This window comes from Salminus brasiliensis, chromosome 17, assembly GCF_030463535.1.
Source record: "Salminus brasiliensis chromosome 17, fSalBra1.hap2, whole genome shotgun sequence".
In the NCBI taxonomy this organism is placed as follows: Eukaryota; Metazoa; Chordata; class Actinopteri; order Characiformes; family Bryconidae; genus Salminus; species Salminus brasiliensis.
Genome location: NC_132894.1, coordinates 35,403,191 through 35,429,307, shown reverse-complemented (window position 1 = coordinate 35,429,307; position 26,117 = coordinate 35,403,191). Strand labels below are relative to the sequence as shown.

General features: G+C 43.3%; 3 protein-coding genes across 5 annotated transcripts in view; 2 read left to right on the top strand and 1 right to left on the bottom strand.

The window, feature by feature from the left end:
- adamtsl3 (ADAMTS-like 3) overlaps positions 1-16,333 on the top strand; it is a 154,872-nt gene extending 138,539 nt beyond the window's left edge. Inside the window, exons 22-31 of the mRNA XM_072660688.1 lie at positions 1,843-1,970; positions 2,852-2,980; positions 6,157-6,339; positions 6,581-6,676; positions 6,787-6,999; positions 7,690-7,873; positions 11,760-11,964; positions 12,905-13,011; positions 13,138-13,352; positions 13,976-16,333. Coding sequence (XP_072516789.1) covers positions 1,843-1,970; positions 2,852-2,980; positions 6,157-6,339; positions 6,581-6,676; positions 6,787-6,999; positions 7,690-7,873; positions 11,760-11,964; positions 12,905-13,011; positions 13,138-13,352; positions 13,976-14,088 — 1,573 coding nt within the window. The 3' untranslated portion in view covers positions 14,089-16,333. The remainder of the gene's footprint in view (positions 1-1,842; positions 1,971-2,851; positions 2,981-6,156; positions 6,340-6,580; positions 6,677-6,786; positions 7,000-7,689; positions 7,874-11,759; positions 11,965-12,904; positions 13,012-13,137; positions 13,353-13,975) is intronic.
- Positions 16,334-17,668: 1,335 nt separating this feature from the next.
- On the bottom strand, positions 17,669-21,667 carry saxo2 (stabilizer of axonemal microtubules 2). 2 transcript variants are annotated; one of them, XM_072660571.1, is made up of 5 exons: positions 21,579-21,667; positions 20,706-20,885; positions 19,439-19,641; positions 18,918-19,231; positions 17,669-18,348 (listed from the first exon to the last, which is right to left on the bottom strand). In XM_072660571.1, exons 1-5 carry the CDS (start codon positions 21,614-21,616, stop codon positions 17,683-17,685), a joined length of 1,401 nt encoding a protein of 466 aa, XP_072516672.1. In that variant the 5' UTR covers positions 21,617-21,667; the 3' UTR covers positions 17,669-17,682. The 2 variants fall into 2 exon arrangements, with proteins under 2 accessions (XP_072516672.1, XP_072516671.1); XM_072660570.1 differs by lacking the exons at positions 20,706-20,885; positions 21,579-21,667 and having other exon boundaries at positions 19,439-19,929.
- Positions 21,668-22,768: 1,101 nt separating this feature from the next.
- The window catches only part of efl1 (elongation factor like GTPase 1), a 109,283-nt gene continuing 105,934 nt past the window's right edge, over positions 22,769-26,117 (top strand). For both annotated transcript variants that reach the window (XM_072660858.1, XM_072660857.1), the window contains exons 1-4: positions 22,769-23,025; positions 24,448-24,547; positions 24,666-24,733; positions 24,825-24,909. In XM_072660858.1, coding sequence (XP_072516959.1) covers positions 24,457-24,547; positions 24,666-24,733; positions 24,825-24,909 — 244 coding nt within the window. In that variant the 5' untranslated portion in view covers positions 22,769-23,025; positions 24,448-24,456. The remainder of the gene's footprint in view (positions 23,026-24,447; positions 24,548-24,665; positions 24,734-24,824; positions 24,910-26,117) is intronic.

Here is a 26,117-nt window from a genome sequence, read left to right as displayed (position 1 = left end):
CACAACCAGCGTTACTCAACAGATAACTTTAGAACCCATCCTTCAGATAGCACCACCCTGCAAATAGCCCCCCCCCCCCCCCCCCCGCATTAATAGACTCTCAGAACTCTGCTAGAACATCACCATGGTCTTCATCACCATTAGGTGCCAGAACTTGTGTGAGGAAGCTTTTGGAGGTTCAGACAGTTCTGACTGGGTAATAATCACGCAGAATTTTGGACATATTTACCATCAGTGTTGGATACACACACATTCACAGTGAGCACACATGCCCGGAGTAGTGGGCAGCCTTAACAGCGGCACCTGTAGAGCAGACAGGGTCAAGAGCCTTGCTCAATGGCCCAACAGTGGCAGCTTGCTGAGCTTGAGTGTCAAACCCACAACCCTGTATCAACTAGGACTAAAGGATCCCTCTGAGCTAAATACAGAGGTCAGTATGGAGACCACGATACTCACTACACACTCTACACTTTGTCTAAGTACTCTCAAAAGAGGAGGGTCTTCAGTCTGGGTTTGAGGACAGCGAGCGTTGGACTCTGCTGTTCGGACTCCCAGGGGAAGTTCGTTCCTCCACTTCGTTGCAGGACAGAAAAAGGTCTGGACACTCGTCTTCCATGGATTTTAACGGATGGCGGATCAAGCCGAGCCGTACTTGAAGCTGGAAGGGCTCTTGTCCAGGTCGGCTTTTGACCATTGCCATTAAATATTAAGGGCCTGGTCCATTCTTGGCCTTGTAGGCCAGCATCAGGGTTTTTAAATGGGTTCTGAAGCAATTGCAGGGGCCTGGTGGTGCGGATAAGAAGGCTAGCCGGGAGCGACAAGAGAATAGCGCCGTGCTCTAGGATTCGCTTATGTAGGCCCTGAAACTCCGAATCTTAGCAGAATCTGTAAACACGTGCAGTCTAAAGCCCTGTAACAGCTCTAATCAGATCCATAAACACCTTCAGAGCCCGTGACTCCTCGCGCCTCAGGGGAGATCCGTTGAAGGATCAAGCAGGAGTAGACGAGCGGAGCTGCCGAGGGAGCCGAGTTATGATTGGTGTACAGGAAATGAGAGATTTTAACACTTCATTCCTGTCTCTGTTCCAGCAGTGTAACATTTGATTAGGACAGATGGTGGCGTGTGTTTTGGTTGAGAAGTGCGCCGGGGTGCTCTGATTTCAGCGCTCTGATGCGAGGCGTGCTCCAGTGTTGATCTAACCCTGCCTCAGCCGGGCTCTACTGGATCCGGGTGTAATTGTTTAACGTGCCGAGCGTGGAAGTGGAAATCGAGCTCCAGCAACCCGATCGAGTGAGCCGGTGTCGTGACACATCCTATCACCCCGGACACATCCAATCCCCCCGGACACATTCTGTCACCCTGGACACATCCTACCCCCCTGGACACATCCTACCCCCCAGACACATCCTACCCCGCTGGACACATCCTACCCCCCTGGACACATCCTACCCCCCAGACACATCCTACCCCCCTGGACACATCCTACCCCCCTGGACACATCATACCCCCCTGGACACAGGGGGGTACACATCCTACCCCCTGGATACATCCTACCCCCTGGATACATCATACCCCCCTGGACACATTCTATCCCTTCTGGACACATCCTATCCCCCCAGACACATCCTACCCCCGGACACATATTACCCCCCCTGGACACATATTACCCCCCTGGACACATCCTACCCCTCCTGGACACATCCTATCCCCCCAGACACATCATACCCCCCTGGACACATCCTACCCCCTGAATACATCATACCCCCCTGGACACAGGATGTGTTATGACACCGGATTCTGCAGCTAACTGGGGGTCTCTTCTTGCTTGTGTCTCATCTCAGGGGATCGTGGGACGGCTCTGGGGGACTGCTCATCTCCGACCCCGGCGCCAGAGATGCTGGGGTCTACAGGTGCACGGCCAGCAACGAGATGGGATCGGATTCTGAATCCACACGAGTGCTGTTGGCCGGTGAGTGACTCGCTCAAGTTCAGCTCAGTTCAAATCCTGATTCACTCAGATATCAGCATCACTGGCAGCTTTACAGAAGGAGGACAAAACCTTCTGAACGTTCAATGGAAGTCAATGTGAAAAGATTTCACCCCGAGTCATTTTGGAGCATTTCTATTAGTCCGTTCATCATGGAATTCTGATACAATGTAAAGAACGACTATCAGATTCACATAATGGAGAAAAATGAAAAGGTCAAAATTGGAGATACAAGGTCTTTTGCGAGCCATATTCACCATATGTCCAAATGTTTGTGGACACCCCTTCTAATGTTAAGTTGCACCCATTGCTGACACAGATGTGCAAATGCACACACACACAGCTTGTCTAGTCCCTGTAGAGAAGAAGTACTGCCAATAGAATAGGACTCTCTGGAGCAGATCAACATCATGACCCTATTGGCTCCATGCTGCCTAATGCCAGGCGTGGGCTAGAGGGGTATAAAGCCCCCCAGCATTGAGGAGCTGTGGAGCAGTGGAAGAGCTGTGTTCTCTGGAATGATGGTGTTGGAGCTCCACCCAGTACTTTTAGGATGGGTTTGGGAGTTGGGAATGATAAGGTGAGGTGGTGATCACCCAACATCTTGACCTCCTCAAATCCTCACAGCAATGCTCCTCCTCCAAAATCTAGTAGAAAGTCTTCTTCTCTGAACAGCAGAGACAGTTACTCCAACAAAAGCAGGAGAAACTCTTTTTTTTTTTAATTGATTTCAGAAGAAACCATGAATGTGCAGGTGTCCCAATACTTTTGTCCATATAGCGTAGGTACAGTTCATTACTATTTCTACTGAAAGATCAGTTTCTGATCATCATTTCACGTAAGCGTGACCTTTTTTTCTACAGAACCTCCAGTCATCTCAGCCTCCTCGAGGAACATGTCTGATCTCCGGAGTGCCAGTCTGAGAGTGCCAGTAGGGGGCAGAATCAGTGCTCGTTTGGGTGCCAACCTCACCCTGGACTGCTCTGTGACAGGTCGGTGAGATGCACACACATACCTGCCTTGACACAAGGTAGGTGTTTCTAATAAAGTGGCCAGTGAAGGAAAGCACGAGGTGGGTGTTTCGGATAAAGTGGCCAGTAAGTGGATGTATGAAGTGGGCGTTTCTAATAAAGTGGCCTGCGAAGGAAAGCATGAGGTGGGTGTTTCTGATAAAGTGGCCAGTACGTGGATGCATGAAGTGGGTGTTTCTAATAAAGTGTCCAGTGAAGGAAAGCACAAGCTGGGTGTTTCTAATAAAGTGGCCAGTGAGGGAAAGCACAGGGTGGGTGTTTCTAATAAAGTGGCCAGTAAGTGGAAGCATGAACTAGGTGTTTCCAATAAAGTGGCCGGTGAGTGGAAGCACAGGGACAGCGAGTGTAGACTTTTTTAAGACCCTTCTCTGCTGGTCTTGCTCAATAGAGAATTACTGTAAAGTCCAGAACAGTGTAGATCTTCAGGAACAGTGTAGATCTTCAGGAACAGTGTAGATCTTCAGGAACAGTGTAGGTCTTCAGGAACAGTGTAGATCTTCAGGAACAGTGTAGGTCTTCAGGAACAGTGTAGATCTTCAGGAACAGTGTAGATCTTCAGGAACAGTGTAGGTCTTCAGGAACAGCGTGAGGGCCAGTTGTAACGTCCTTGTGCCAAAGTGGTGGTTTTCTTCTGCATTCCAGGGTTACTTATTCTCATCACTCCAAAAACAGCAAGGGCCTGCCCTGCTCCCCATCACACACTCTATACACACCGCGGATGCGTTGTTTGAGTGAGACGATGTAGCGTAGCGTTTGTTTACGTGCCTCATGCTCCATAGCTGCCGTCCACAGGCCAGAGTGTGGCAGCGGAGAAGGACTCGGCTAATTGGGGAGAAACGGAGTGTAAAGTCAACAGGCGGCCCTCTTCTACAGGATTTACACCCGTTCCTCATCATTTACTGAGGCTAATCTACTGTAGCCGAGCGGAGCTCCTGCTGTTTGATTGAACAATAATGTTTTGTGGGGGCCGAATCCTGTGATCGTACCTTTGTCATGATTCTTTATTGCTTTGGAGTCCAGGTGAGGGTCTGTAGAGCGGAGGATTATGGTTATTTTGCTGTTCTGTTTAAAAATAACGATATAATCAATTACCCCCGTCACTGTTCTCACAACAGCTTAATGTTTGGGGGTTAAATAAAAAAAATAAAGGGTTTTTGACCTTTAACCTTTAGAAGTCTTCAGTTATTACTGTCAGTTTTCTTCACTGTTTAATCACATAATTATTAGGGATGGTCCCATCCAGTTTTTTACATTTTTTTGGCTCTGATCCGACCTGAGTACATTAATAGTGATTATTAGCCAATACCAATGCGATTCAAATACCTTAATACTGAGTATCGTCGATACTGATCTGTTTTGAGGCCTGGCTGGTATCGATCAGATCCGAGAACCTTAATGCTGAATATCGGCCAATATCAATCTGATTTGAGTACCTTAATGCTGAGTATCGGCTGATCCCAAAAGATCTGAGTACCTTAATACTGTGTTTTCACTGATATCAAACCGATCTAAGTACCATAATGCTGAGTATCGGCTGATACCGATCCGATCCAAGTACCGTAATGCTGAGTATTGGCTGATATCGATCCGATCCGAGTACCTTAATGCGGAGTAGTGGCCAATACCAATTTGAGTACCTTAATGCTGAGTATTAGCTGACATCGATCCGATCCAAGTACCTTAATGCTGTGTTTTGACTGATATCAATTCGATCCAAGTACCGTAATGCTGAGTATTGGCTGATATTGATCCGATCCGAATACCTTAATGCTGACTATCGGCTGATATTGATCCGATCTGAGTACCTTAATGCGGAGTAGTGGCCAATACAGATCCGATCTGAGTACCTTAATGCGGAGTAGTGGCCAATACAGATCCGATCTAAGTACCTTAATGCTGAGTAGTGGTCAATACAGGTCTGATTTGAGTATCCTAATGCTGAGTTTTGGCTGATATCGATCCGATCTGAATACCTTAATGCTAAATATCGGCCAGTACCGATCCGATCCAAATACCTTAATGCTAAATATCGGGCAGTACCGATCCAATCCGAGTACCTTAATGCTGACTATTGGCTAATATCAATCTGATCTGTGTACCTTAATACTGAGTATAGTCCGATACTGATCCCATGGCCACTTAAACAGGTTAATGCTAATCAGGTTATATAAACATCTACATATCCCCACAAAGAGTAAAAGAACCCTCTTTATTGCTGTCTAGAACCCTTGCTTAGGGTTACAAGCCTTTGACTGTATTTGTTGTCATAAAGGGTCGAGTTTTTTCCTCTCTCAGTGTCGATACTGTCGGTGTTACAATAGCACCCCCTAGTGGTTAAGAGCTGAAATCTCTTATTTCAGTGCCAGCTCTGAATTCAGTTGTGGCTTAATGACCATACTGAAGTTTTAGCATGTGGGCTAACGTCTCACCTGTCGCCCGGCCTCGTGTCTTTGCCCTGCCTGCACCCCCCCGCACCCCCCCCCTCCCACCAAACCCTCCAGGCACATATCCACTGCTACTCAGCAATATGTCAGTCCTAATGTCTCCATGCTGTAAAATAGTAGGCCATAAAGCAGAGACTGCAGGCCATGTGCTCCTCATTACAGCAGACAGGAGCGTCCCGTGGGAGCGGACTGCAGCCGGGCAATTTGCATTCATTATACCCATTTGTAGGAATAATTCGTGGCAGTGCGCAGACCTCTCACTGCTGTGCCCCACCAATCATGTCTCTCGATACGACGATCAGCTATGAAGCTGACGTTTGACTCCTGACATCTTCGGAGATCTTGGAAATACAGCTAATATTCGTTTTATTGGACTTGATTAAGTTTGGTTCAGTTATATTCTATACAACTTTATTCTTTAGTCTTTATAGGAGAACCTATGATGATGTGTTTTGGGGTGTGTTTGTTTAGAGTTGATTGATCTGAGGATGGTGATTGATTTAGGGATGTTAGTATTGATTGTAGTCAGATACATCATGGACACCATATGATAATGATAGAAGCAGTATATAATCATCTTTTTTAACTTTAAATAAGTCTAAAAGTTTAAATATAATTTGCCAAAAGTTTATGGACACCTGCTCCTCCAAAGCTTCTTCCAAAATTACAGCCAGATTTTTGGTGTGTGATCAGGTGTTCCTCAGCCGTCGGTGAGTTGGCACCGCTTGGAAGGTTCTCTGAGCTCCAGCGCCATCCAGCTTCCAAATGCCTCCTTGCTGCTCCAAAACCTCACACTGCAGGACGACGGTACCTACACGTGTGTGGCTGCAAACCCCATCGGCAAAGCAGCATCGTCCAGCTTGATACACGTGACCGGTGAGTTGCACCTATTGACCCCCTCACCACTCCCAGATGACGGTTTGGCATCATTATATTAAGTCATAATTAGAACCACAATAAATAGTCTGTGCTGAATTGATCACTGATCAGTGATCAATCACCGAAATGTTCCATTAATGTGTCGATTTAAGAATTTGTGGCATTTTTGGTACTTAGCCGACCATTAAAATCAACAGGTTGTCTATTGGCTGTTTACATGTGATTGTTGGCTCGGCAGGGGCGGAGCAGAAGGAGCTGAACAGGAAGCGAGTGGTGATGGCCTCTCGGATTGGCACTATCATCACCGTCACGCAGGGGGATATTCTCAGGATAGGTAGAACGCCTCTCAGTGGACCCCTCAAAATAAAGTGTCACTGTGATTTCTGGGCTGATGGTGACCCCTATGCTCTCCACCACCCACCCCCCCTCGTTTTACCTCCCTAGGCTGTCCCGTCGTCTCCAGTCACAGAAGGCCCATCAAGTGGACATTTCAGAACCAAACTCTGAAGCAGGGGGCAGGGCTGCGGTACCGCACACTGGTCAGCGGGCGCGTGCTGGAGATAAACACGCTGAGCGGCAGGTTTGATGGACGCTACGGTTGCCAAACGTACACCAACGACCAGCTGGTTTCTGCCTGGATTCACATTCTCTCACAAGGTCAGTGTGTGTGTGTGTGTGTGTGTGTGTGTGTGTGTGTGTGTGTATGCAGATTTTTGTCTTAATGGCCTATAGTCCACATTCAAAGCCCAGTCCACGCATGGGCCCTTATGTAGTGTAGTGGATAACACCAGGGTTCTGTTGCCTGGATACTAATAAGAGTCTTCCCAGTTGCTTACCTCTTTATGAAGTACACTATATGTCCAGATGTTTGTGGACACCCCTTCTAATGAATGCATTCACATATGTGCAAATGCACACACACACACAGCTTGTCTAGTCCCTGTAGAGAAGTATTGCCAATAGAATAGGACTCTCCGAAGCAGATAAACATCAGCCTTGGCACCATACCTCATGCCTCATCATGGGCTAGAGGGAGCTTTTGGGATGAAGTGGGATGTTGATCATCCAGCATCCTGACCTCACAAACAATCTTGTGACTGAATGCAATCAAATCCTCACAGCAACAGTAGAGACAGTGACTCTAACAAAAGCAGGATCAGCTCTTTATAAAACCCTTGATTTCAGAAGAATCAATGAATGAGCAAGTGTCCCAATACTTTTGACCATATAGTGTATTTTTAGTTAGGCTTTTAAATGTGACAGGTAGCAGAACCCGGGAGGGGTGCAAATACTTTTTCACAGCACTGTGTATCAGTAATACTCCAGCTGCAGTTGTTGTGTGTGCAGAGTTCGAGTGGCGTTTGGGAGAGTGGAGTGTGTGCAGTGCGAGCTGTGGGAACAGAGGATCTCAGGTCAGAAAGACTCGCTGTGTCGGTGCTGATGGTCAGGAAACACAACCGTCGTCCTGCCAGAACCGACCTCGACCAGCGTCCCGTCCACGGCCGTGCAACCTTAACCACTGCCCACCCAGGTACACTCACACTTCTCTAACTGTCCCGTCTGGACTTCCTCCATTAGTCTTTCTAAAGTTTTCTTTAGTCCGTTGGTTTGAGATACACTGCAGATTCATACTGGATAAAACTTCTGTAATAATCGTTGCTGTCAGACTGTAAACACTACACACACTGCAGATTCATACTGGATTAAAATCACTCCACGTTTATTACTATTGGACTGTAAACACTACACACACTGCAGATTCATACTGGATTAAAATCACTCCATGTTTATTACTATTGGACTGTAAACACTACAAACACTGCAGATTCATACTGGATTGAACTCCTGTAGTGATTATTGCTGTCAGACTAAACACTGCACACACTGCAGATTCATACTGGATTAAACTCCTGTAGTGATCATTGCTGGAAGACTGTAAACACTGCACACACTGCAGATTCATACTGGATTAAACTCCTGTAGTGATCATTGCTGGAAGACTGTAAACACTGCACACACTGCAGATTCATACTGGATTACAATCACTCCATGTTTATTACTGTCAGACTGTAAAAGCTAGCCACACTGCAGATTCATACTGGATTTAATATGTTCTACATTCATTATGTATACACTGTAAAAAACTACGATCACTGCAGATTCATACTGGATTCAATTATTCTTTACATTTATTACTGTCAGACTGTAAAAAGCTTCAATCACTGCAGATTCATACTGGATTAAAATCACTCCACAGTTATTATTACCTATCAATAAACACTGCACACATTGCAAATTCATACTGGATTAAACTCCTTTAATGATTGTTGCTGTCAGACTGTAAAAGCTAGCCACACTGCAGATTCATACTGGATTGTTCTACATTTATTATTTACACACTGTAAGAAAGCTACAATCACTGCAGATTCATACTGGATTTAAATCACTTTGCATATATTAGTTAAATGACCAGTTGGAAAGCTGCTGTGAAATGAACGTGTTTACATCAGCCATATCCGTGCCAAGCACATCGACATGCACCTTCTGTCTTTAATAAATCCTCCCCAGGTGAAGGCTCACTTTGTAGATCTCGAGCTCTGAAATCAGTGAAAGCCCAGCTAAATCCATCCTGAAGCTTGGAGCAGTGATGCTCCTGAGCGCCGGGCCACGACTCAGGGCCAAGCTGCCGTTCGCCATTAAAAAACCCATCTGTCATCCACCTCCTAACATCAGTCTTTCCAGGAGGGATGGGCAAACACTTCTACAGGCCGTGAATCAGACCGAATGAGTCCAGCAGGACGCTACAGGACAGACTAGCCGCTATCCTTACGTCAGAGCTCCTCAGTGTCAGAACACGCGAGAGCTTCAGCCACAGAGAGCTTCAGCCACAGAGAGCTTCAGCCACAGAAAGCTTCAGCCACAGAGAGCTTCAGTCACAGAGAGCTTGAAGCAGAAACCACGTCGCTTTAGAACACCCTGCCTTAACCTTAGACTGTCTGTCTGTCTATGTGTCTGTCTATCTATCTATCTATCTGTCTGTCTGTCTGTCTCTATCTGTCTGTCTGTCTATTTATCTATCCGTTTGTCTGTCTGTCTGTCTGTCTATCTATCTATCTATCTATCTATCTATCTATGTTTCTGTCTGTCTACCTGTCTGTCTGTCTATCTATCTATCTGTCTGTCTGTCTATCTATCTATGTATCTGTGTCTGTCTATCTGTCTGTCTAACTATCTATCTCTGTCTATCTGTCTGTCTGTCTGTCTATCTGTCTGTCTAACTATCTATCTCTGTCTGTCTGTCTGTCTGTCTATCTATCTATCTATCTATCTATCTGTCTGTCTGTCTGTCTGTCTGTCTATCTATCTATCTATCTATCTGTCTATCTATCTGTCTAACTATCTATCTATCTATCTATCTGTCTGTCTGTCTATCTGTCTATCTATCTATCTATCTATCTATCTGTCTGTCTGTCTGTCTGTCTGTCTGTCTATCTATCTATCTATCTATCTATCTATCTATCTATCTATCTATCTGTCTGTCTGTCTGTCTGTCTGTCTATCTATCTATCTATCTATCTATCTATCTATCTATCTATCTATCTGTCTACTTGTCTGACCTATTTATCCATTTATCTGTCTATCTATCTATGTATCTGTGTCTGTCTATCTGTCTGTCTGTCTAACTATCTATCTCTGTCTGTCCGTCTGTCTGTCTGTCTGTCTAACTATCTATCTCTGTCTGTCTGTCTGTCCGTCTGTGTATTTGTTAGAAGTGAATATTCTGATACTGATCAGATCATCAGTTTGCTGTTAAAAGAGGCTCCTGTGTCGAGGCGTGTCTGCCGGGGTACCGCTGTGTGCAGCATCTGGATTAGTTCTGGGCTGAAACAGGCTTCCTTTAAAGAAGCTGGAGGCAGATGGAGCCGCCTGACTGTGCTTTTCTCTCTCGGTATGGATGTATGGATGAATATCCATGCCAAAAACATCACCTGATTATTGCCATGCGGCAGGGCTTAGCGCATGAATCATACGAATCTGTGAAAGCGCTTAGCGCCGGCTCTGGGCCGTTACAGAGGGAATCCTCTCACAAAGCCCGTCTTTGTTACGACCCTGCCGCGCTCCTCCTCGACCTGTCGCCCTGCTTCTCACCACAGAAACACAAACTGAGCTTCAGCAAGACAGCGGGACTCTGTCTGGATATCAGCGGTGGAAAAGATGAGGACTGCTCCTCAGTCTGCGTGCAAACACTGCAGGCCGCTTTTCCAGCAGGGAGGATCAGTGGTGTTCTGCCCTGATTGTTAATGAGCTTAATTATGAGTTAAACTGAAGGACTGCAGGGAGAAACCGAGCTGGAGGAGCTGGAAGCTCTTAGAATGCACATATTCATGCTCTGTTTAATCAGGAACACGTGTATGAAGTTATATTAGACATGAATTATTGCGTATACTGTATTATAGTGTATTATATTAGACATAATTTATGTTATTACTCATATAAAACTTATATTACACTTATATTAGATACTAGTTATGTTTACTACACTTAGACTATATTATAGATCTATTACACTTATATATTACACTTAATTATATTACATATAAATTAGATATTAGTTATATAAGACTAATATTACACTTAGATACAATATTAGACATATTAGACATATATTAGATACTAGTTATTATATTACACTTCCATCCATCAGCCATCACATTAATGACCTAATATTGAGTAGGCGCCCCTTGTGCCACCACAACAGCTCTGACCCATCGAGACATGGACTCTCTCACAAGACCTCTGAAGGCGTCCTGCTGTGTACTATCTGGCACCAAGACTAACGTTAGCAGCAGACCCTATTAGAAGCCTGGTAAGTTCTGACGTGGTTGGGGCCTCCAAGAGCATCAATCAGTGAGCCTTGGGCTCCTATGACCCTGTCGCTGGTTCACAGGGTGTCCTTTCTTGGAGCACTTTTGGTAGATACTGACCACTGCATGTGGGGAACCCCCCCCACAAGAACCTGCCTGATGATGCTCTGGAGATGTTCTGATTCTTTCGCTTGGCCGTTTGTCCTGCTTCAGCACCTTCATCACCTTCAAGAACTGACTGAACTGTTCACTCGCTGCCTAATATGTAGATCCACCGCTCGGCCGGAGCCGCTGGAACCAGATCAGTGCTGCTGTTAATGTTATGGCTGATATGAGTTATATACATTTGACATTAGTAATGTAAGAGTTCAGAGACTACATTATATATATATATATATATATATATATATATATATATATATATATATATATATATATATATATATATAATATTCTAGATTGTAGTTGTATCAGATTTAGATTAGGGGTGTATCCGATGGGTAGTAGTTATACTGTGTGTAATATTTACCTGATTTTGTCCACTTTTCTCAGCTGGGTGTCCACCGTCTGGTCGAAATGCTCCTCGTCGTGTGGCCGAGGCGTCCGGCAGAGGCAGGTTTCGTGTCAGCGCTTGGAGGCCAGTGGGAGCATGAGGGTTTTACCCAACCCAGAGTGTGAGGGAACCCCCCGGCCTGAGGAGAGAGAGGAGTGTGTTTCACACGCCTGTGCTGAATGGGTCACCGGATCGTGGGGACAGGTATAACAGTCATGATACTGTATTCATATTAAACTTGTATATTAGATATTAGACAGAAATGTTATTAGATATATATATTAGATATTAGTTGTATTTGACCTAGATATAAATTTTATTAGCTATATTATATTACATGTATATAACATATATATATATATATATATATATATATATATATAAGATATTAATTGTATTATATATATATATATATATTAGAAATCAGTTATATTACACATATTATATGAAATATATATTAGATATATAATTGTAATTATATTAGGTATATGATATTACATTTATATAATATGTATATTAGATATTATTTATCTTATATATACGTCTTAGAAATTATATGTGTATATACACACATATATTATAGAAATAGATGTTAGATATTAGTTGTGTAGATATGTATTTATGTTAGACATGTATTAGATATTAGTTGTTATTAAGATATGAATTAGATTTTAATTATATTAGAGAGATATATATTACATATATATTCAAAAATAATTATATAATTTACAAATTACATATTATATTAAACATGCATTTGACTGATATTACACTATATTATCATAATATTTGTAATATGTAGTATAGTCATATATAGTATTAGTGATATATATATAATATAAATATTATATAATATCTATATATATGTATAATAGACAGATCCCTAAATCAAGGTAGTCCCCTAAAATCACACCTACAACCCCTACAGTAAATAAGATTTAGTCTGTAGCAGAAGCCCCGCCCCTGCCTGCCCTCTCTGCTGTGATAAGCTGCACCATAGATGCCTAGTTTTGAGTACTGACGGGGGTTTCTGTGAAAGGGGTAAATGATGTACCTGAGCAAGGTTGTGTCCCTTTCATCCTATCACCTGCTTTATGCAGTGTTTTGATGTTTGTTTGTTTGTTTGTTTACTGTGTTTGTTTAGTGTTCCGGACGCTGCCTCGGTCCGGCCATGTCCACTCAGAGCAGAACTGTTTCCTGCAGGAATCTGAACGGCTCCAACTCCAACGTCAACTGTGACCCCAAACAGAGGTGTGAATCCGCTCACACACAGACACACACACTTCTGTTTAGACACACATCACACTTTACACACACACACACACACACACACACACACACACATGATAATATACATACAAGCTCTCTGTCCCTCAGGCCGGCATCGATTCGGAACTGTTCGTCGGAAATGTGCGATGTTCACTGGCGGGTGTTACCGTGGCGACGCTGCACGGCGGCCTGCGGGAGCGGCTTCCAGTCACGCAAGGTGGAGTGTGTCCATCACCACAACAACAAGACCCTCCCTGACCTGCACTGCGCCTGGCAACGGCGTCCACTCACCTGGCAACACTGCAACGTCACTTCCTGCGGCAGTAGGTCTTCAACCTTCTCACACACACACACACACACACACACACACACACACACACACACACACTCCTTCTAATAAATGCATTCAGCTACTTCTAACTACACCTTCTGCTGACACAGATGTGCAAATGCACACACACAGCTTGTCTAGAACCTAGTATCTACAAAGTACGGCCAATAGAATAGGACTCTCTGGTGTAGATAGGAAATATGAGCCTATTGGCACCATGCTGTCTAATGCCAGGCGTGGGCTAGTAGAGGGGTATGAAGCCCCCCAGCATTGAAGAGCTGTGGAGCAGTGAAAGAGCTGTGTTCTCTGGATTGATGGTGGTGGAGCTCCATCCAGTACTTTTGGTGGGAGTTGGGGATGATGAGGTGGGGCGGTGATCATCATCATCCAACATCCCGACCTCACTAACGCTCTTATCGCTGAATGCAATCAAATTCTCACACCAAATTCTATTAGAAAGTCTTCTACTCTGGACAGTAGAGACAGTTACTCCAACAAACGCAGGATCAGCTCTTTTAACACCCTTGATTTCAGAAGAAACAATGCATGAGCAGATGTCCCAATACTTCTGTCCCAATATTTCCTGTATTACTCTGGTTGTTTTGTTTTGTGTAGGTGAGTGTAAGGATACGACGCATTACTGTGCGGTGGTGAAGCGTCTCAGGCTCTGCCCCGTAGAGCCTTACACACAGCGCTGCTGCCAATCCTGCTCACAGGACTCCATCTAGTGGTCAGTAACGGAACTGCTCACTCCCTTACAGCAGAGCCAGAACTGACCAGTACATCTCTATCCAATCCTAGCATGTGCTGCCTGTACAGACATGTGGCATGATCTTCGTATGGAAAAACACTCCAGGACTGGCTGATGGATGCACTGCAATGTTTGGACTGAACGGACCTCTGGACGCAGGGTGAACTGCACTACAGACAGCACTACAGGCAGCCCTCTCCCCTCCGGACTTCACTATACCCTGTTCATTAACAGCATCGTGTACGTGTTAATTTAATTAAGAGATGTGCTCGGCTATAGCTTCCCTGACTGGGGGATGACATGGAGAACACTGCCGGACCACTCATGTGTGTGAAGGGAGGCTGAAGTGTACATAGGTGTCGCAGGTTGTAAAATATGAAGCTGAGAGTGGGACAGCCTGGCTTATTTTATAATTATCTCTGGTGTTTTGGGAAGAAGCTGTAAAAATATTACATTAAAGGAACGCTCCAGCATTACAGCTAATCTCGATCTGCTGCGCCACCGTAGAAAACGTAGATGCCATGGCTCCGTTCCCCTCTGTTTTGAAGAAATAAAGCCAAAACTGTCCGCCATGTTGGTTAATTTGCAACCAGACTCTGCTCAGTAGAGACTAGAGGTGGAGCCAGACCAAGCGACTGTATCCCAGACCGTCTTCACTGAGCTTCCAGCGCAGAAGCAGAGCGGATTTCCCCCTGGATTCCCAGTATGTCCGGTAAGTGGACGCTCAGAACTGAACAGAAAGGGGGCGCCATGCAGGTCCTGCTGCAGACGACTGCTCTATTACAGCCAAGGCTGTCTGTCAATCACTTCATTCCTAAGTGTGTAGCTCCACCTTCTTACGAAGTAAGGGTTAAAAAATTATTTCTGGTGGAAAATGTTTAAAAAGTGGGCTGATATCAACACAGGGGGAACTACCTGCTGGAATTTGGAAACACTACTTTAGAGAAACAGATGAAAAATGGGTGGAGTTGTTTTTGTCTTTGAAACATATGGGAATGGGTGGAGCTACACATCATACAACCAGCCAGCAGAGGCACTAGACCTGCTTCCTACAGTCATAGAATAGGACTCTCTGGAGCAGATAGTAAACATGACCCTATTGGCTCCATGCTGCCTAATGCCAGGCATGGGCTCGAGGGGTATAAAGCCCCCCTAGCATTAAGCAGTGGAGCAGAGGAAGAACTGTGTTGGCGCTCCATCCAGTTGAGGTGGGGTGGTGATCACCCAGCATCCTGACCTCACTAATGCTTTTGTTTTTCATCACTGAATGCAATCAAATCAAATCCTCACAGCAATGTTCCTCCAAAATCTATTAGAAAGTCTTCCTTCTTCTCTGGACAGTAGAGACAGTTACTCCAACCAATAAAAACAGGATCGACTCTTTTTAATACCCTTGATTTCAGAAGAAACATGGAATGGGCAGGTGTCCCAATACTTTTGTCCATAGATCTTGGTTCAAAGTAAGTCATATTGCTGGGTGTGAATTCTGTGTGAACACTTAAAGAATGTATTTGGGTGGACATTGACTTCCTGTGTTAGCAACATTAGCAACATTAGCCTCAATAGCCGGCAGATGGGGATTTGGCTGCAGGATGCTGGAGGTTCCCGGTAAGAGTGTTTATTGGTATTCGAGTGGGCGGTTGATGCTGCCGTAAGCACACACTTGTGATTGTTTCTCCAGTTGAGATGCTAAAGCTTTTTTTCAGATGTACTTTTTGATGTGTGTTTTTGTGAGTGTGTGTATGTGGGTGTGGGTGTGTTTTCAACCAATGTGCTGCATTGTAAAATATTCCTTGTATATAATGTGTTTTTAAAGTGCAATATTGTACATTGAGTGTAGAGATTTTGGACTTTATTTTCTTACCTTGCAGTTTGTTTGTTTTTTAGTTTCTGTCATAATCCATATTTAAGACTAAAAATGATCATAAAAAAGGCAAAACATTTAGCACTTGTTGACGTGGGTAACCCATGAGCTGAATATCATGTCCTACTGTATTTATACGCATGCGTTTTAACTACGTTTTGAAATGTTTGACTAAGACAAGCCACTCGTATGACATATGTACAGAAATCCGGCAGAATTTGACGGCTACTGATGTATATGACCTCTTGTCCGGGACGCTCTGAGAGAGGTGAGAGAGGACTGTATGGGAATACAACAGTATACACACTCTTCTCTGTGTTACAGTGTAAAGACAATAAATACACTTTTATGAACCTTGTTTATTTGTGTTGTTGGTTATTATTATGCTCTAATGCTGTGTTTTGTATTTTGGCACATAGCTGTTTTAACATGTGTGGCTTTCTTCATCATTTCAGAACATTCGTCCAACTTTTGACAACATTTTTGAAATCGGTGTACTTTGAAGGCCTAGTAATGGCTGTGGAGAAGATTGTCTGTGTATATGTACTAATACACACTTGGTTTGGATCAGTGGACTTACAGTATCACCGCTTAAAAGAACCGTAAATGATGAATATAATAAAATATTTGATAAAATGTATGGCTGACTTAATCCTACCCACACCATGCTTAACAGTGGTGGGGGAGGAGCTGGGGAAGATATGATATACACTGGGGGAGGAGCTGGGAGATGATATGATATACACTGGGGGAGGAGCTGGGAGATGATATGATATACACTGGGGGAGGGATATGATATGCACTGGGGGAGGGATATGATATACACTGGGGGATGAGCTGAGAGATTATATGATATACACTGGGGGAGGGATATGATATACACTGGGGGATGAGCTGAGAGATTATATGATATACACTGGGGGAGGGATATGATATACACTGGGGGAGGAGCTGAGAGATTATATGATATACACTGGGGGAGGGATATGATATACACTGGGGGAGGAGCTGAGAGATTATATGATATGCACTGGGGGAGGAGCTGAGAGATTATATGATATGCACTGGGGAGGAGCTGAGAGATGATATATGCACTGGGGGCGGGATATGATATATACTGGGGGAGGAGCTGAGGGATTATATGATATACACTGGGGAGGAGCTGAGGGATTATATGATATACACTGGGGGAGGAGCTGAGGGATTATATGATATACACTGGGGAGGAGCTGAGGGATTATATGATATACACTGGGGAGGAGCTGAGGGATTATATGATATACACTGGGGGAAGAGCTGGTGGATGATATGATACACATTGGGGGAGGAGCTAGGAGAGTCCTTCTTTGGAGCACTCTTGGTAGGTTCTGACCGCAGCATACCCGGAACATGCCCACAAGCCCTGCCTGACGTTTTGGTGGTGCTCTGACCCAGTCATCTAGCACACATCACAATCTGTCAGTGGTATTAATGTTATGGCTGGTTTCTCAGTACTGGCCTTCTGAACAGTGCAGCAGAAAGAAGCTCTCCGTGGTGGACGTCCTTCTAGCTTTTCTGATCATGTTTTATTTCGAATACATAATAAAATGGACCTTATAAATGATCATAAATACCATTCAGAGATGGTTTGGTGAAATTTTTTATTTCATCTAGATTCATCTAGAACGTTTACTAGAATTCACAGAACCTCTGAAAAGCCACATGCTCTTACGACATCACTGCCACTGCGCTTGGAGCCAGAACCTGGATCCTGTCTTGGCCCGACACCCTGCGGAAGAACCTGTGACCTCTCTCGTCGGTGTCCTGGAAGACGAACCCTGGTGGGGCCTCGAAGCTGGCGGGACACACACTGACCTTCTTTGGGGTGAACTCGGTGCGGTACATGGTGCTTCCCTCCAGCGGGACGTCGTTTCTCAGGGGGGCTGCCATGGGCTTGTAGCTCGTGTTAGGCTGCAGCGGGTGCTGGATGAAGTGGGCCTTGAAGGTGGTCAGGTCTTCCATCTTACCGCTGGCTCTCTGGATCTCCTCCGGCTTGCGGATGACGTCAAGGTGGCGGGTTGAAACCCAGGGCTTGAAGTCTTCCTTCATGGTGGTGCTGGCCTGGAAGCGTGCGGAGGAACGGTTGGGCCTGGAGAAAGGCTTGATAGAAACGAAGGGCTGGACTTCGTGCTTGATGTAGGTGGTTCTAGTGGTGGTGCTCAAATCCATGTCTGCAGTGGGACTCACGTACTCCAAAGACTTGTGGAGCTGGGGTAGAGAGACTGGCCACTGCTGGAAGCGCTCACGGAACTCAGTGCTGCTCTGAAAGGGAGCTTTGGAGGTCATCTTGACCCGCTCAGGCTTGCAGCTTTTGGGCATCTGTCCTGGAAGACCCTGTGAACAGGATTTAGCCTTTCTGAGGAACAACTGATGACTGGCTGGTTTGCTTTAAGACCTCCCCCTGTCTTTGATTGGTTCTAATCGCTACCTTGCTTGTTTTGAGACCTCCCCCTGAATGTGATTGGTTCTAATCACTTCCTGGTTTGCTTTAAGACCTCCCCCTGTCTGTTATTGGTCCTAATCCTTACCTGGTTTGTTCTAAGACCTCCCCCTGACTGCAATTGGTCCTTATCACTGCCTGGTTTGCTTTAAGACCTCCCTCTGTCTGTTATTGGTCCTAATCCTTACCTGGTTTGCTTTAAGACCTCCCCCTGTTTGCAATTGGTTCTAATCACTAACTTGTTTCTTCTGAGACCTCCCCCTGACTGCGATTGGTCCTGACCACTTCCTAGTTTGCTTTAAGACCTCCCCCTGTCTGCAATTGGTTCTACTCACTGCCTGGTTTGCTTTAAGACCTCCTCCTGTTTGCGATTGGTTCTAATCATTACCTGGTTTGTTCTTAGACCTTTTGACTTTTGAGTCAACGCTTTTGAAGACGGTCTTCTAGAGATTTCTGCACCTACCTGGTAGTCCTTCCGGTGGGTGGTCAGATCTTGGAAAGGCTGGCTGCTGGGCTTGTACTCCTCGGGGGCTTTGACAAAGCGAGCCTCCACAGGGTGAGGAACGTAGGAGAGCTGGTTACTGGTCACGCCTTCAAATGGAGTATCAGTCAGTTTGGCTACATTCAAGGGCTTGAAGCTCTCCCTGAGAACCGGGCCTCTCGGAACAAAGTCATCCTGGAACGTCGTGGAGTTCCCAAACTTGCCAGATGGGGGGTGGTATGCCTCGTCTGGTTTGGTTAACTCCCGCTTAGAGATTTCCCACGGACGAAAGTCCTCTGTAATGAAATTTAGCCAGAAGAGCGTTAGTCAGGGAGTTCCAGTAATCAACGCAGGAGAAAACGAAGGCCTCAGCGTCAGGACGGGCATGTGCAATAATGTGCAGGCGGTAAAATGCAGCAAATGACTTCATAAGGGGCTAAAATGTAAAGAATGGAAACCAAGGTTGTTCATCACCATGAAAACGATACCATGCACCACAGTACCTGTGTAGGTGGGCACTGTGTCCAGTTTGCCGCCGCCGGCCCGTACTATCTCCTTTGGCCTCAGTGGAGCCACAGGCTGAAGCTGGTAGGGGTTGAAGTCCTGTTTGTAGGTGGTTCCCAGGTCAATCTCTCCTGGGTTCGGCTGGTACTCTGCCTGCTGTTTCCCGGGACGCCGACTGACTTCATATGGAATGAAATCAGACCTGCAAGAGCAGCAACAGCAGTAACAGCAGTAACAGCAGTAACAGCAGTACATTTCAGGAGGCTTAACTAAAATTAACTGCCGGTCAAATAAATAAATAAAATAAAATAAAATAATAATTATTATTATAATACATATTAATAACCACTTAAATAACTTCATATGGAATGAAATCAGACCTGCAACAGCAATAAAAAAGCAATAACAGCAGTAACAGCAGTAACAGCAGTACATTTCAGGAGGCTAATCTTAACTAAAATGAATTGCCGGTCCAAAAATAAATGAATAAATACATTAATAAAAAATTATAAAAATAATAATAACTACCTAAATAGCTTCATATGGAATTAAACCAGACCTGCAGCAGTAACAGCAGTAAAAACTCAAATTAACTGCCGGTCAAAATAAATAAATAAATAAATAATAAATACATTAATTTAAAAAAACCTAACAAAAAAAACCTAAAAATATAAAATTAATTATATATATATATATATATATATATATATATATATATATATATATATATACATATATATATATATGCATACATGCACAATGAGTGTTCTTTTACATGATTATGTACAATATAATACATGAATACATGATATAATGAACTACTACTTAATTAATTAATTAATTAATTATTAGCATTAAACAGGCACTATCATTTATTAATTAACCATCAGTTATTAATACGTACATTTTAGTTCTCATGGATATGATTTGTATTTCACAGATAGTCTTAGTGTTATATCATGTGAATAAACATGTATCAGTGCAGGAAATCCACTATATGGACAAAAGTATTTGGACATCTGCTGATTCATTGTTTCTTCTGAAAGCAAGGCTGTTAAAAAGAGCTGATCCTGCTTCTGCTGGAGTAACTGTCTCTACTGAGGGAGAAGAAGACTTTCTACTAGAGTTTAGAGAAACATTACTGTGAGGATTTGACTAGACAAGCTGTGTGTGGGTGGTTTGTTAGATTTGTTTGTTTGGGGTGTCCATTTATATGAGCATATATATATAAAATACATATATGTGAGGTTATATAAGATCACGTACTTGAAGGTGGTGGTTCCCTCCATCCTGCCCCTCTCGCCTGTGTACTCATATTTGGGTTTGAGGCTCTTGGGTGGCTGCCTGCTCTCGTAGGCCGGAAACCTCTCCACATATTCAGTGACCGCACACGTCTCACTGCCCCTCCTGTACAGCGCTGTGGGCTGGTGAGGGCAACGGTGGCGGCTGTGGGCCGTTCAGATAAGACAGGAACACTCAGCAGCTTCCAGATTCCAATCAGGCGATTATTGATTACGGTTGGGTGACCAATAGGTCTCAGAGTGTTACTGTGAGAATGACCGACTGCATCTGAGACACCACTGGGTCAGAACACTGGGTCAGAACACTGGGTCAGAACATCTTGTGGGGTGTGCCTGGTAGGCAGTGGTCGGTACCTACGGAAGGTCAACCTCGGGTCATGGCTACCCAAGGCCCCACCTGAGGACAGGTGAAGCTAAAGGGTCTGATGCTAACCTTCAGAGGTCTGGTGGGATCTAGCTAGAGCTGTTTTGGGGGCACGAGGGGGACCTGCACAATATCAGACCTAGGTTTTAATGTTTTGGCTGTTCAGTGGATTCAAGAACTCCCAGAAGGCCTGGGGTGAAATATGATTGGTCCATTTAAATATAGGAATTCATACTTTTAACAATTTCCTTTTTAGTAGTTTTTTTTTATCTAATCAGTTAATAATTAGGATTTTTATGCTGGACAACAAATTCAGATCTTGATTGATTTCTGAACCTGAAGTAATCAATACCTGAGATTAAAGGGTCTCACTTTCCAGCACAGCCGATTAATTATTCACACACTCCGCCATTTCTCTTTGAAGTTTGAAAAAACAACAACAACTAAACAAACAAGTAAACAACAAGCTCTTACCCACAGTTGCAGATTTCACAAACACAGAGCCGCTTCATTCTGTATAGCTCTTCTTACAGGTTTCCACCGCAGCCAACCAGAACACACACACACACACTCACACACACTCTCACACACTGTCTCTCACACACACGCATATCAAGTGCGTTTCCAAGGCACGAAACAAAGCTGTCGCCTAGCAACAGTCCGTCCGAGCCAATGAGTCAATGGTTCAATGGTTGCGTCTCGAATCAACACCTTGTTCACTACCTAGTGAACTAGACACATCTTCACTATTATAAACAGTAGCCCGTTTATAATCACTGCCCCACTTATAAGCTCCTTTTTGCCCCTTTTATAATTTTTATAATTTTAATATAAATAAAATGAAAAAAATCAGCTTCACTGTCTAACAGAGCACCAGCGGGACTTCACTAGATAGAGAACAAGAGAGGGATTGAGCCAGACCCAGGAACTGTTCCCGGAAGAGGGTTTAAATTTCAAAATAAAACATTTTTAACATCGCATATGTTATTATTATTATTATTATTATTATTATTATTATTAAATAATAATAATAAACAAATAATAATAATAATTGTAGTGTTTACAGTTAATTACATTCAACATTATTTTAGATATTTAAGTTTACTCAGTTTAAATAAATCTATTTTCAGATTATAACTTTGCTACAATAATAATAATAATAATAATAATAATAATAATAACAATAATAATAGTGTTTACAGTTAATTACATTCAACATTTAATTTTTTTTAGATATTTAAGTTTATTCAGTTTAATTAAATCTTTTTCCAGATAATAACGTTGCTATAATAATAATAACAACAACAATAATAATAATAATAATAATAATATATTTATTTAGATGAGATTTTTCAGTTTATTCCCATAAAGCACATAAAGGTTTATTGACATTTTCTCTGTCAATAGAAAATAGATTATTTCTTTATTTCCTTGTACTGCTGCTACTATTATTATTATTACTACTACTACTGCTACTATTATTATTATTATTATTACTACTACTATTATTATTATTACTACTGCTGCTACTAATAATAATAATAGAGAAGAAGAAGAAGTAAGAGAAGGAGGAGGAGGAGGAGGAGGAGGAGGAGGTTTTGGTTTGGGACGTGGGCTTTTATTTTGACACACTAACCCCAGCCCGCCTCCTGTTGCTGTGTTCACAGCTCTCAGCACGTTGTCGTGTTGTGCTGAAGTTTTTCACCGTGTTGTTTTATTACTGAATCTCTGCTGATTTGCTCTGCTTTGCTGAACCTCCTCTTCCTCCGGGCTTCAGCGGAGGAGTTACTGAGGAATCTCCCCGGCATGAAGCCTCTGGTTCCGGACGCGTGTTAACAGCAGCGCCGCTTCCCTGACAGGAGCGAAGCAGAGCCTCCAGCTTCCCTGAACTCAGAGACCTGCAGCAGCTGGGAGCCGGACTGTGAGATACATGCTTTTACTACTACTACCACTGCCTAACGGTACTGAACCCAGTGATCAGCAGAGCTGGAGATCAGAACCAGAACTGAGCTCTGCCTGACTGCTGCCTGACTGCTGCTGCTGCTGCTGAGCCAGCCTGAGCAAAGCCAGGAGGGGTTTACTGAATGCAGAAGACACTGGTAGACCTCAGACATTGGGACATAAGTAAACAGACAGGTCATTTATTAAGACCTACTTATGTAGCTTCTGATCCGTTACGGAAATGTTTAATTCTGTCAATATAATAAAATATATAAGACCTGAGTCTGTTTAAAGGGGCAATATGGAAAACCGAACCATCACTGATATGATGATGCCTACTCGCATCCTGGTGATGCCACAGTGATCCCCAGTCTGAGGTTTCTTTGCTTAAACTAAAGGTTACTGTAATACACCTAAATGTCCAAATATTTGTGGACACCCCTTCTAATAAATGAATGCATTCAGCTACTTTAAGCTGCACCCATTGCTCACACAGATGTGCAGATGCACACACAGCTGGTCTAGTCCCTGTAGAGAAGAAGTACTGCCAATAGAATAGGACTCTCTGGAGCAGATCAACATCATGACCCTATTGGCTCCATGCTGCCTAATAATGCCAGGCGTGGGCTAGAGGGGTATAAAGCCCCCCAGCATTGAGGAGCTGTGGAGCAGTGGAAGAGCTGTGTTCTCTGGAATGGTGGGATGAGGTGGGGTGGTGATCATCAACATCATCAGCATCATCATCCAAAATCCTGACCTCAATAATGCTGTTAAATGCAATCAAATCCTAACAGCAATGCCCAATAATGTAGTAGGACAGCAGAGACAATTACTCCAACAAAAGCAGGATGACCTTTATTATTATTATTATTATTATTATTATTATTATTATATATATATTTTTAAATAAAATAGTATAGGCGTCCCAATACTTTTGTCCAAATAGCAGATATGTAAATCTATATATGTAAATATATGTGATCATCATCCCCAACTCCCTCCAACTCATCCCAAAAGTACTGGATGGAGCTCCACCACCATCATTCCAGAGAACACAGTTCTTCCACTGCTCCACAGCTCCTCAATGCTGGGGGGCTTTATATACCCCCCTCTAGCCCACGCCTGGCATTAGACAGCATGGAGCCAATAGGGTCATGATGTTTATTATCTGCTCCAGAGAGTCCTATTCTATTGGCAGTACTTCTTCTCTACAGGGACTCGACAGGCTGTGTGTGTGTATGTGTATGTGTGTGTGTGTGTGTGTGTGTGTGTGTGTGTGTGTGTGTGCATTTGCACATCAGTGTCAGCAATGGGTGCAACCTAAAATAGCACATTTTAAATGGTAATTAAACACAGTATGGGTCCTTTAAATACGGTATTTCCTGTGTTTGTTTGTTCACAGATCATCAGAATGGGACACACAAGCCTGGAGAAGCTCATCCGGCTGCAGAGGAAAACCCCAAACATAAGGAATATATGTATCCTGGCTCACGTTGACCACGGTAAGCTACTAACTCTCCATGACCTCAAATCCTAAAGTCCTGCGTTTTTAAATTAATTAATTAATTAATTAATTTATTTATTTATTTATGTATTTTTGCTTCTTGTTTCTGTCGGCAGGAAAAACCACGCTGGCGGACTGCTTGGTTGCGAGCAATGGCATCATATCCACCCGCTTAGCAGGAAAGGTGCGATTCTCCTGTGTGTAATTCAGTAAATCTGTCTGAAGCTGTTCGCTGTTGCTTGATTCATGTCCACACTTCTCTCCCGCGTGTTCAGATGAGGTACCTGGACAGTCGGGAGGATGAACAGATCCGGGGGATTACCATGAAGTCCAGCGCCATTTCTCTACACTATACAGCAGGTGAGCTCCTTTAGGGTTGCTAAGATATCATCTTTTCTATGTTCTTCCTTTTTCTCGGAGAGCAGTACGAAGTGTAGCAGCACAGTACGCAATACTGACGTAGGCACTTTGATAGGGTTTGGCATTTGCCAATATAAATATGTAATATCAGTGTAATTATCCTAATTATCTTGAGCTTCAATGGCAGTTTATGATATTATTTTATTTTATTATTTGTTTTGTTTTGATTTCGTTTTTAATTTATTATTTGTTCATTTATATATTTTTATTTGTATTTCTTTTTAATTGTATTTATTTATTAATTTAGTTTGTTTTTGGGTTTTTATATTTATTTTTTATTTATTTATTACTATTATTATATTTTATTATTTTTAATTTTAGTTTTTTAGTTTATTTTTAGTTAAATTATTATTTTATAATTTTTATTTATTTTAATTTTTTTTTATTTAATTTTTTTGTCTTGTGTCTTTAAAAAAAAAAAACTATAAATCCTTTGAATTACGACATATTATGGATGATAAATACAACCAAGACATGTTTGGCAACTCATTTGTGCTTCTTTAGTTTAAAATAACAAACACTGGACTTAGACTGTCACCAGTGTCATTTTTTTGTAAACACACATTTCAGAAAACATTGTCTCTCAAAACTCCGTCAGACCTTCATTTTTCACCCAACTGTATTTTGGGTGTGTTTACTAATGTGAAATTGGTGACCCTGTAAGTCCAGCGTTTGTTAGCTACATTAGCCTAGCATCTCTTATTGTAAGCAATAACAAGGACACGTCAGATATCAAACATGCAGTGTGTGGACAAAAGTATTGGGACACCTGATCATGTATTGTTTCGTCTGAAATTAGGGTATTAAAAAAGGGTTTAATCAGCTTCTGTTGGGCTTCTTGGGGAGACTTTACTTAGATTTTGGAGGAGAATGGCTGTGAAGATTTAATTGCATTCAGTGACAAGAGCACCACCCCACCTCATCATCCCCAACTCCCCCCAAAAAGTACTGGATGGAGCTCCTCCACCATCATTCCAGAGAACACAGTTCTTCCACTGCTCCACAGCTCCTCAATGCTGGGGGGCTTTATACCCCTCTAGCCCACGCCTGGCATTAGACTAACTCCAGTTAGTCCTATTATAATGGCAGTATGTCTCTACAGGGACTAGACAAGCTGTATCTGTGTGTGCATTTGCACATCTGTGTCA